General features: G+C 58.4%; 4 protein-coding genes across 4 annotated transcripts; all 4 read right to left on the bottom strand.

The window, feature by feature from the left end:
• Positions 1–1,077: 1,077 nt before the first annotated feature.
• Positions 1,078–1,674, bottom strand: LMJF_32_3980 (conserved hypothetical protein; the record flags this gene model as incomplete). The annotated part of the gene is made up of 1 exon (XM_001685672.1): positions 1,078–1,674. One exon carries the CDS (start codon positions 1,672–1,674, stop codon positions 1,078–1,080), a length of 597 nt encoding a protein of 198 aa, XP_001685724.1.
• A 1,294-nt stretch (positions 1,675–2,968) lies between these two features.
• On the bottom strand, positions 2,969–5,068 carry LMJF_32_3970 (cyclic nucleotide-binding protein-like protein; the record flags this gene model as incomplete). Its single annotated transcript, XM_001685671.1, has 1 exon — positions 2,969–5,068. The coding sequence occupies one exon, from the start codon at positions 5,066–5,068 to the stop codon at positions 2,969–2,971; it is 2,100 nt and encodes a 699-aa protein (XP_001685723.1).
• A 1,116-nt stretch (positions 5,069–6,184) lies between these two features.
• Positions 6,185–6,742, bottom strand: LMJF_32_3960 (conserved hypothetical protein; the record flags this gene model as incomplete). The annotated part of the gene is made up of 1 exon (XM_001685670.1): positions 6,185–6,742. One exon carries the CDS (start codon positions 6,740–6,742, stop codon positions 6,185–6,187), a length of 558 nt encoding a protein of 185 aa, XP_001685722.1.
• An 816-nt stretch (positions 6,743–7,558) lies between these two features.
• LMJF_32_3950 (conserved hypothetical protein) lies at positions 7,559–10,543 on the bottom strand (the record flags this gene model as incomplete). The annotated part of the gene is made up of 1 exon (XM_001685669.1): positions 7,559–10,543. One exon carries the CDS (start codon positions 10,541–10,543, stop codon positions 7,559–7,561), a length of 2,985 nt encoding a protein of 994 aa, XP_001685721.1.
• Between the last annotated feature and the right edge of the window lie 559 nt (positions 10,544–11,102).

The raw sequence follows: 11,102 nt of genomic DNA, 5'->3' as shown, positions 1-11,102 counted from the left end.
CTATGCTGTGCTTCGCTGTCAGCGTCTCGAGCTGACTCATGAGTTGGTCGTAGAAGATGGCGCCCCTTCGCCACGTCGCGTCGCTTTTCGTGTTGCCTCGCTCCACCCTTGCAGACGCGATAGCTTCTGATCGGTACTCAAGAATCTCGCGACTCACCACCACATATGCTCATCCTCCATCTGTGTCACGACCGTGTCCGCGCAAACCTCGTCTCCGGCGGTGGTGTGAGCCTGCGGGAAGTGGTGGGAGGTGGTCATCACGAGCCGATGCACAACCTCTTTCGCAGACCAGGGTGCTGAGGCCGCTGCCACCATCTTCCCACGATGCCGCCCGCGCATCGCAGCGGGCGTCGGATAGTGAGTGCCGATGCAATGCAAGTTTCTCCACACGACGTGCCTGCAGTTTCGCGTTTTGTTTTCACGCTCGCGGCCTTCGGGGAGGTGAGAATCTCGCACGTGTGCTTCTCCTCGATTTTGTACCTCCTTTAGCCTCAAGAAGCACCACATGATGTGCAGAGCCGTTAAAAAAGATGTATTGTTCTACCGTGCTGACAAGTGTAGTGCGACGTTAGCGGGCGATCCGGCACATCGCTAAGGCGCACCTGGGTACTACGTGAATGCTGAGACAACGGAACGTGAAGCACTGAGAGGATAAGAAGGAGTGCCGGTGCGTGCCCCCTATGGTGGCATCGCAGTCGAATGCTTCTGTCTCTCAAGGCGAGGGAGATGAATCGAGAACCAGGATCAGAGAGGAAGAGTGGGAAGTTGTGCACTTGTGCCTCCGTCGTCACCGGACAAGCAGCAATGCCTTGTCGCCAGCCTTCGCGTGTGCGCGCGCAGCAGGAATGGCTGAGTATCGACCACCACACCGCGGCGAGCTCACGCTTCAGCCACCGGGAACATGCCAGGTCCCGCGTCCTGCTGCGCCGCAGTTCAAAGTGCCCCAACAACAAAAGAAGGGCTCGGCATGGAAGTAGTGAGTCTTGTTATCCTGCAAGGCGCTGTATCGGTGAAAGGCGCCTGTGTCGTTTACGCGAAATTACGCACCTCGCCGCCGCGTGCATTGGCGTGCCCGCTTCATCGTGGGGCACTTTGAATCCACTGCGGAACCACCACATGTGGACCTCCACACGGGACGGCATCCTCATCGAGCTGCAATTTGGACCACTCGATCTCCTCCTGCATCTCGTCGGAGCTGATGCTTTCGTTGTCGTCACCGCGGCGCCGCTTTTGCCGCTTCCACTCCAGCTCCTTCTCGTCGTCCGAAAAGTCGGGACGGACGTACTCGGGAAGTTCCTCATCGTTGATGTAGCTGGCGTCAGTGCCTTTGGCGGCATCGCACTGCTCAAACGGGTCGTACATGATTTGTTGATGATGGAGATCATAGTGGAGCGCGACCCCCTCTGCGAGACGGTGATCACCTATCAGCTTGTGAACGTCATCACGCGTCGACGTGACCACGTAGAAGGCTTGCTTGACCGGCCCGAGTACTGAGGAGACATAGCCGACAAACGTACCATCAGCCAGACACAGCCGCGTTCCGACGTCCATTGGGAGTGTCTGGGGAACGGCTTCCGCAACGCACGAGCGGCTCGCTGCCGAGACGGCGCTGACCACCGCCACTGGGGCCTCCGAAATCTGCCTGATAGGAAGCACAAGGGTCGCGTCAGCCATCCCGGCGTCGTCTAATGGTATGTCATCGCCTTCTGGGGCAAACCAACGCCGCGGTGCTCTACCCTCGCCGTCGTTCGAGGCAGAGGACGCGACAGACCGCGCAGAGGCCGCCCGCACAATCGGCTCCGAGTCTACGGAGCTGATGGAAACGGCACGGCGCGACGGCTTCTCGTCGGCGTAGATGACGCCGACAGCCGCACTTGGCGGGGCACCGTCCATCTGAGAAGAAAAAGAGAGAAGAAATAGCGCGGTCGTAGTCACCAGTCCCTTGAAGAAGGAAAGCGAGCCACGAAGTGAGAGAGAGAAAGGAGGGAGGGGGGAGAGAGCTCTCCATGTTTGCGAAACACGCGCCTGGTGCAGGCAGCGGGAAGGCATGAGACATTCCGCGACGAAAAGCGAACAGCACCGCGAAAAAAATGGCAAAAGCGGCACCGGTGCGTCAGGCGGGGGCGTAAAATGCGAGTGTTTGCAACTAAATCATGCTGACCACATCGGTTACACTGACAGCTTCTGCCTCGGTTGGCAAGGATGGTCGGCGAGGCAGAGAAAAAAGTGGGCGCTGAGGAATGGACATCATCCGCACAAAAACACGTGAGACAAGCAACGGCATGGGCCGTGATCCAGGGAAAGTGCCACTGCCTATTTCCGTCTTTGCTGAGTCCTTGTGCACTCGAGAAGTAGCGATGTTCTTGCGAGTGGATCGAGGTGGAAGCTTGGGCAGCTGCGTTTCAAAATGCAAAAGGCGAAAACAACGGGCAAAGATCACACACATGAAAGGTAAAGAAGTAAACACAGAAATAAGGAAAGGTTGCCGAAAAACGCGACTACAGGTAGAGTCTAAATACACCAGCACACACACACACACGGACGCAGCGAACGATACACATATGCTTCACATGTGGACCACCACCTGAATCAGTATTGGCGGCATACTCACCGTCAAGATCAGATGGCAGAGTGCAGAAGCGGTATCGCATGGTATCCTAGTAGAGGCTTCCTCTACGCCGCAAGCCGTCAGGGAAGTTTCGGTAAGAAGATGTGTTTGTGTCGGTGCGTGTTGGGGGGTGCGGGGGAAGGCGGTGAGGGAAACCGGGAAACCCGGAGACAAGTCAACGGGGGGGGGGGGCACTAAAGGAAGAGAACTGAACGAACATTTTACGGACACTCACGCAAAACCACAATGAAAGTGGTGGTGGACCGTAATAAGATGAGCAGATATCACTAGTGAGAAGGACCATCGCGCTTCCGCGCATGTAACTGTTGTACAGGTCGTGAATGGAAGCTATATACATGTTCACTTGCGCGTCTCACCCTCGAGGGATCGCAGCTCTCTGTAGAGCCGTGAGAAGCTCAAGGCTTCGTCGTTGTAGAGCAGTCCCGCATTCTCTTGCTTGTAGGCGCGACTGACACACTCCCTGCTGCGCACGCTGTCGTGCATCAGAACACGGAGGGCAGCAGGCACCTGCATGTCTAGCTGTGCCCGCTCAATTACGAAGGCCTCTGTCAGGCCAACACTCGTCACGGTGCACGCATACTGAGAAAGTGACGAGGCGAACTCGTATGCGCCAATGACGCGGCTCAGACCGCGGAATGGGGCACTAGCGTTTCGAGTAGCCGCATCGCTGACGCAACTAGCTGTGACGTGCACCCTCATGGTTATGTGTTGCTCGTTCCGTGACATGGTGATGTCAAGGACACCGCTCATGACCACGGACAGGGCATTTAATGTCTTTCCCATGAGGGCCAGGCGCTCACCGTTGAGGAAGACGGTCGGCGTGCTTGCTTCGAAAAGGTGGGTGAGCGTGGAGCGAGGGCAACAAAAGGACATGTACGGGTCCTTCCGAAAACACTGCAACGCCCCCTTGTCCTTGTGCATCTCCAACGCCCGATCCTTCTTGGCTGCGTCGCGGCAGTGCAGCAGCGCCGCTGGCTCGCTCATACCTATCTCAATCAACACATCTCGGCTCAGCCGCCAGATGTCGCAGTAGTTCACGCTCACAATGGAGCTGCGCTTCGACTCGTTAACGCCGCAGGAACACTCGAACACGCCAATGCAGCTGCCCTTCAAGACTTTTCGATCAGCCCCTTCGCGGTCGCGCAAGACTGCCTCGCCGTCCTGGACAAAGTAGGTTGAGGAGTCTATTTCGCCTTCGCGGAAGAGATAGTCGCCGTCGTGCAAGACAATCGGCTCGACGCTGTCGATCAACTGTGTCAGGCTCTTATCGCTGAATTGTGCAAAGTACGGGAAGTTGCGCAGAAACGCCACGTGCAGCGGAAAAAAGCGCTTGAGGTTCTGGCGACGGCGGACATCTGTGGCCTCACGTTGCTTACTGGCAACCGCCGGACTGAGGTATTTCGCCACCTCCTCGTACTCCTCCGGAGACACGGCCCAGTAGCCGATGTCCGTCTCGCAGATGATGGATGCCGACCGCGGCTCCTTGCAGACCAGCGCAAACTCGCCCGCGTAGCAGGGTGCCTTGATCTGTAGGACGCCGCTCGAGTTCTCTTTTGTGCGGCGCTTTTCACGGCCTTTTTTACGGAGCACGATGGAAACGGTGCCCAAGGTGATCATGAACATAACGCGACCCACGTCTCCCTCGTGCATCAGGTATTGTCCGCTGCGCAGGTAGCACGGTTTCGACTTCTCCACCAACTTCTCCAGCAGCGCCGGCGGCCAGCCCTCGAAGAACGTGCCGGTCATACTCTGTATGACATGTGGAAAGGGGAAAGGAATGTCTCGAAGATGACGGCGCGTCAGCTCTTCCACCTCTCTGCGGCGCGCACGCAGCGCGAGGAATCGCCGAATCATCGGGGCCAACAAGAAACTAAAAGTGTCCAGCGCCTCCTGCACTCGTCGTTCCTGCATGAGGGCCGCAAGAAAGACGTGGCACACGACGATGATAGACCACTTTCGCGCCCGAGTCAGAGTCTGCTCCCGTCGCTTGATTTCCACCAAATGCTGGTGTTTGTAGAAGATAGAGTCGCGCCGTTCCTCTGCACGAAGAAACGCCGCCTGCCTTGCCGTCGCCTCGGCCTGAGTCGCCTCCGCCACCCTGTCGCGCACCTGGCGAATGTAATGACGATCGTTCCGTGTTTTCATCCGTGAAAGACGCTCTTGAAAGACCTCTGTGTCCACACACGGGTTTTTCTGCAGGCGTGAGAGAATCATCTGCTTTTCCCAGTTCAGCAGCGTTCGGGACACGCTACTGCTGCTGGCCATGGGGTGGTTAAGAGACACATAGCGATGCGAAACGACGGGGTGCGGCATCGGGGGCACACGGAACGAGACAAGGACGCCGACGCACTCATCCTCCTCCTCAGACAAGTCCTGACCTCGCCCATCGCTAACGTTAATACCTGTCAAGAACACAGAACTGTTCTTGCGCCGCTCCATTTTATGCAGCAGCGCACCCAGTGAATGCACAACTCTACAGAAGAGAGAAGACGCAAGGGACACCAAAACGGCACTGAGTGGGCGTCGCGTCCAGCGTGAGCGGGTGAGACGCACAGACAGCGAGAGATGCGACAGACGAAGGTGCAGTGGTTCATCGTCGAAGTCGCTCAAGCAGCGAAGGTGGCGAAGCGCGAAGCAAAAGGAAAAGCAAAAGTCGAATCGATCAACAATGTACCAAGCGGGACACAGAGCAGCGCGAAAGCTGCCGTCCGCGCACGCGCACGGTGGGCACATTAGATTGACCCATGTGGAAGGAGTTTGCGCAGCGATGCGGACGACCCAAACACACAACCGCGCGCACACGTGTGCGTCTTTACAAGGGATTATGACGCGCATTGCGTCATCCTCTCATCGCTGCAGGTTCAACTCTCACCATCGGTGCGCCGTCGTAGCTTTCTTATCCGTAGTAGCTTGTTTTCATGCGTGTTTTTTTTTTTCACTTAAGTGCAGCAGCTCTCCCTCCCCCTACAAAAAGGAGCGTAGCTAACGCACCACCGTTCACGGAAAACGAGAACAGCACGCGAAAGCCTGAAGAGAAAGCCTCAACACAGCACTACACGAGACATCACATTTTTCCTGTAACCTGTGCATTCTGCCGCAGGGCCCACATCGCGTGCGGCGGAGCAGCCGTAGACACACGCGTTGCAGCCATGCGCCGATGCAGGCAGCCGAGCACGGTCCCTGCCTCAAACGCCACCCGCCCACCCCCGCTCCGCAGGAGCCCCCCACACCAGTGAAGGGTGTGGACCAGGGGGTGAGATGTACGCTCGCGTCGCGCCGACGCTCTGCCCGTCCACATGGATAGTGCAGACGCCTTCGCTGAACGCAGGCCGCTTCGACGCCGTGCAATCCACGACTGGGCCGCGGACATCGGCAGCGATGCATCGCCCTGGCCTCCCTTGTGTCGTAGGCGCTTGACCCTTGTCACCACCAGAAGTGGGCCGGCATCTGGCAAGGGTGCAGCAACAACTGTGAGACAAAGAACCCGCCGTTTCACGCTTTCCGACTCTCTCTCTCTCCCTCGCACGCGATTTCTTAGCGAACAAGGTGATCGACTCATTCGTCTGGGTCGGTGCACTTTACCATGCGCTTGGTTTTGACGCGCAAGAGGTCCTCCTTCCGGAGTTCGTCCGGGCCTGTCCAGCGCCCAAGCTTCTTCAGCGTGGCTTTGATCTCTTCCACATCTCTTGAGTCCATTCGGTCGTGGAAACGGCGAACGAATTCTTCGGCGCTCACGGGGTCTACATGATTGTGTACAGCGCTCAGCGTGTCGGCGTCGTACTTGTAGTAGGTCTGATTCGTCTTTGAGTTATGGTACACCGGCACGAGGCCTGCGCGAATCGCCTCCAGCACTTGCTGGCCCTTTATATTTAGCAAATCAGCCTCCTCCTTGGGCACGTTGCGGTGTACCCAGAACTCGTACTTGGTCTGCTTCCATGCGCGAATGATTGTGTTGGTGTCCGTGTCGAATTTGCGCAGGTACAGCTTCAGCAGCTTCCGGTACAAGAGCGACGCGGCTATCGGTCGCAAGTCAAAGTTCTGAATCGGCGAGGATGGTGTTGGGGAGATGAACTCCACCTTTGGCGCCTGCCGGATGCACAGCTGACGAAGCATCCTGAACGATCCGCGGCAGCGTCGCGGTGCGGCGCTTGCACAGGAAAAGACAGCCGCGACAACGCTGATTTGGCGGGTGCGTGTCAGCGTCTGCTTCGACGGCGGATGGCCTCTGTCAAAGCGGGCAAGCCTGCTCTGAGGAAGAAGCCGCGCAAGCGCGAGTAAAACGCCAGGGGCGAAAAACAGCGGCGAAGAGGCGGTCTGCCGAGCCAAAAACGCAGGAGACGAGAAGGTGAAGTTCAAGTGCTGACGTGATGAGGTTGGAAAGCGAGCAGAAAACGCACAAGACACTCGCAGACGATTGCCGTTGGGTAGGTAGTGGGGCGTAAGTGCCTGTGTCCTTCGGATATTGCCATGGTAGCGAGAGCCCTCCGGTGTGAAAAATACGAGAGGCTGTAGAAGCACGCGTAGGTTCCCCTGCCCCACCTCACCCCCGACACAGCCGTGCCGCAGTGAGCGAGTCGCAGAGAGTGAGGCTCACACGAAAAGAGAGCGAAGGCTCTTGCGGGATGCGTCGTGCCTGCGCCAGTCAAAGGAGGATGTGCATTCCGCGTCCTCTTTGTCGCCCGTCTTCCTTGACACTGCACCCCGCGGTGTTGCCTCTTGTTCGTGTGGTAGATTATGTTCTGGTGGTTTCGTGTTTTTTTTTAGGGCGAAGGAGGCACGCAGGAGAAAGCAGAGACTGGAAGCACGCGTAGGTCCTCCCTGGCCCTCACAACGCTTACTCTCGCCCTCCTGCTTCGTCGCCGTCGAACATGCATCAACGATGCCATCGTGGAGACCCCTCCTCACCTTGCCGATGAGGTAAAGCCAGCATCACGATAACGCCTCGCAGCTCAGAAGTGCAAGAAACACCCAGTCGGTGGACGCCTCCTGCCCGTCCTCCTCCATGTCAGGGTTGTACTCGTACACGGATGGCAGTTGTCTGATGAACTCCTCCAGGTAATCCAGCGGGGGCAACTTCGTCGCGGTATTTCCTTCCACCGCGGTTGCCTCTCCCGCTCCCCCGCGTACAGAAGCGAGGCAGTCCAGTAGAGTGGGAAGCTGCACTGCCTCGGACACAATGGCCAGTCGGCTTGGGAGAGCGGTGGGCACTGCTGGGAGCTCCTTATCGGCGCCATCAGGCCCATTGCGAAACCGAGAAGGATACGGCCCGCGACGGGCCGGGTCGAACCTTTGCCGGCCAGGCGCACTCGAGTTGCGGATTGCCGCTGAAGACGACCACAGTGTTTCCTCGGGGAACGTATGCGCAGGGTGAATTGGTGGGGTCCGAGGAGTTTGTCCCTCGCCGTGGTGCTCAGCCTGCGTGGCGACAGTGTCCTCCAACAGTGGCGTCGTCGCCTTATCGACCCCCGGCAAAAACAGTGGTCTTTGAGGTAGCGGGCACCGAAACTGAACGGTGTCGTAGCGGTGCGGTGCCGCATGCGGGAGCAGTAGCTTTGCGGTGAGCATGATGTCGCTTGTGTAGTCTTTTTCTAGCCGTGTGCACGGGAGGAAAAAGCGGTGGCACAGTTGCCGTGCAAGGTAGAGGAAATTCTGAGACTGAAGGCCATCGCTGCCGGCCACGTTCTCGAGGTCTCCTAGCGTCGCCCTCACCGCCTCGCCACAGGACGGATCCGCGGTGAGGATGTTGGCGCACGCGTCGAGTACCAGTTCGTCAACGCCGCACTCCTCGCAGCTCCACCCCTTCTTCTTGCCAGAGCACAGGATCATCTTGAGATGCTCACACCACTGTTGGAGGATGAGGAGTGCACTCCGAGGGGAACGGTTGCGGACAAGCTCCAGCAAAATCCAGTGTGCGCAGAAGCGGTGAAAGGGATGTAAAAACGGCGCCGGTGTCGCGACAGCGCCGGACTTGAGCAGCTTCCGGAGTGCCCCCATTGTCAGCGAGAGAAAGTCGACGTGGTGCATCACAAACCGCGCCACCAACCGCACATGCTCAGCCCTCCCCTGCGCATTGCCCATGCGCATATAGTTCACCGCCAGCACAGTAATGTGCTGCAGCTTCTCCAGCGCCTCCTCCGCGGCAGCCCCTTCCTCGTCACTCCGCACGTAGGAGAGCAGCCAGGCACGCAGGTTCAGCAGACACTCCTTCACCTCCCGGAACGCCATCTCGGTTGCGCCGAGGTCGGCGTGGTACACCTGCGCCACGAAGAGGCGCACACATACGTTCTGCCGACAAAACGCCACAGCCAAGTGAATCGCTGCCGCGACGGTGTGGAAGCGCTCTTTGTCCGACAGGAGAGGCTGCTGGTGAACGCAGAAGTCGACCAGCTCCATCCACAGTGTCGCCTGGTGCGGAAAGAAGCACGCCATCATTGTCACAAAGTTCCGACAGCGGCTGTAGTGCAGAATATCTCCGCCAGCGCCGGGGAACAGCGGTCGGCAAACGCGCTGCAGGAGCGTGGACCACAGGCTCCACAAATCCATCTCAATACGCGACAGCACTGACTCTTTCAGGCTTAGCGAGGTGGTGGGGCCGTCCACTGTGAGGGGGCGCGCGAGATAGAGCGTGTAGGGAAACGGCACATTCGCGGAGGTCGCCGGGGCCCACTCGGTGGGGTAGAAAAAGTACATGAGTCGCGACAGGTCGTCCGCCTCCGTCTTGACGCGCGCCAGCCGCTTCTCCAGCTCAATCCTCTCGTCCGGCGCTACCCGCCCGCGCAACTCGGTGGCGACAAACACATCGTACTCGTCCTTCACGGCATCGAGGCCGATAAGAGGGGTGGAGAGGATGCGGTTGAACATCTGCTTGCGCCATTCACGGCGACGCATGTGGTCGCGGAAGGAGGCGGAGCGCCAGTTCAAGTATTGCACCCACAGTGCTGTGCTTTGTGGGAGCATGCCGACGTCGCGGCGCAGGCAGGTGCGGTACAGTAGATCCAGTGAAGCGCTGTCTGGCTGCACGTACTCCGCCGCAAACGAGAAGAAGAGGTAGTACAGCTCGCAGGAAAACGCCAAGGGCAGGTGGCGGTAAAACGTGTTCAGCAACCGCAGGCAGCCCTCGTAGACATCCTTGGTGTCCGTCTCGCCGCAGCAGGCCTCCAGCCGAGTTTTCTTTGCCAGCGCCGCCATCTCTAACCGAACATACACGCAAACGAGGGGGGCTGCGGTTGGGAAGTGGTACAGTGCCGCGTGCCATACCGCCCGCACCGAGGATACCGGAAATGACATCATCTGGTGCAGCAGGTGCAGCCACGCCATCGTGTCGAACGTGTTGGTGTACACTCGTTTCGTGTTCTGCAGGATAGACACCGTTGCGTTCGGCACTTCCAACTGCGCCTTTTCCAGCTCTGCAGCGTCGCCCCCTCCGAAAAGGATGCCGTTCTCGAGAACTGTGAGCACGTTCCACGGACAAGCATATCCGCTTCCCACCTGATCAAGAGCAGGAGCCTCGGCGACACCAAGCCTGCGAACGAGCCCCTTCGTGGCACCACGAATTCGCTCCGAGGGATTCTTGAAAACACCACGTAGGCGCTCCGTCTCGAGCTCCTCGGCGGCGTTGTTGATAAAAACTCGCCAGATTACCGTCTCTGGCGCCTCGCCCGCGACGCTGAGGGGTGCCTTCGCCGCATCCTCGAGCTGCTTTAGGAGCTGGCACTCCACCTCTGCTCGCGAGAGACCAAAGACAGCAAAGCAAGGGTGGCGCCGCAGAGACTGTTGTAAGATGAGCAGACTCTCTTTACTGACTCGCTTCTCTACTGGTGCAGCAGCGACGGGAGTTGGAGCGGGAGCAGGAGTCGCAACCACGTACCCGGTAAGGCTGCGAAGGCGTCTTACCAGATCGTCGATCTCAGACATACTAAGCGATTCACTTCGCGCGTTAACAAGAGCAATGAGGCGTCGTAGCGAAGTCCGTGCAGCAGGTCATCGACATGCGGATGGCGAAGGGTAGTCGCAGAAATGTAACAGAACTGCACCGGTCACGGCGAATTGACGTTTGTTTTTCTTTGAGTTCTCAGCGTGCGGGCATACATGCATGTCAGTCGGTGGGGGGGGAGGGAAGGGGGGAGGCGTGGAGTAGCACATGTATCCTCACAAACTGTGGAAGCAAGAAGGACAGTGGAGCGAGGAAAGTGCACACAAGACGCACAAAGGCGCACCGAAACGTTCGCTTGTGGAGAACGAGAGAAGCACTGTAAAGGCACGCGCGACGTCAGCGGTGCAACTCGGTTCCGTGGAAAAAGCCAGCGGGTACAGCATGCCGATTCGCTGTCATGCACACCACCGGGCTAGCTGCCCGTGCGCTTGTCGACGCGTTCTCCAATTCTCGTTCCCCATGTCAAGGGTGTGTAGGGGCTGCAGATACAGCGGTAACGGAGAGCGGAAAGGGAGCGGGGAGCGACTCGGTGCGTTGTGC

Source organism: Leishmania major, chromosome 32 (genome assembly GCF_000002725.2).
Source record: "Leishmania major strain Friedlin complete genome, chromosome 32".
NCBI lineage: Eukaryota > Euglenozoa > Kinetoplastea > Trypanosomatida > Trypanosomatidae > Leishmania > Leishmania major.
This window is presented reverse-complemented; position numbering and strand designations above follow the sequence as displayed.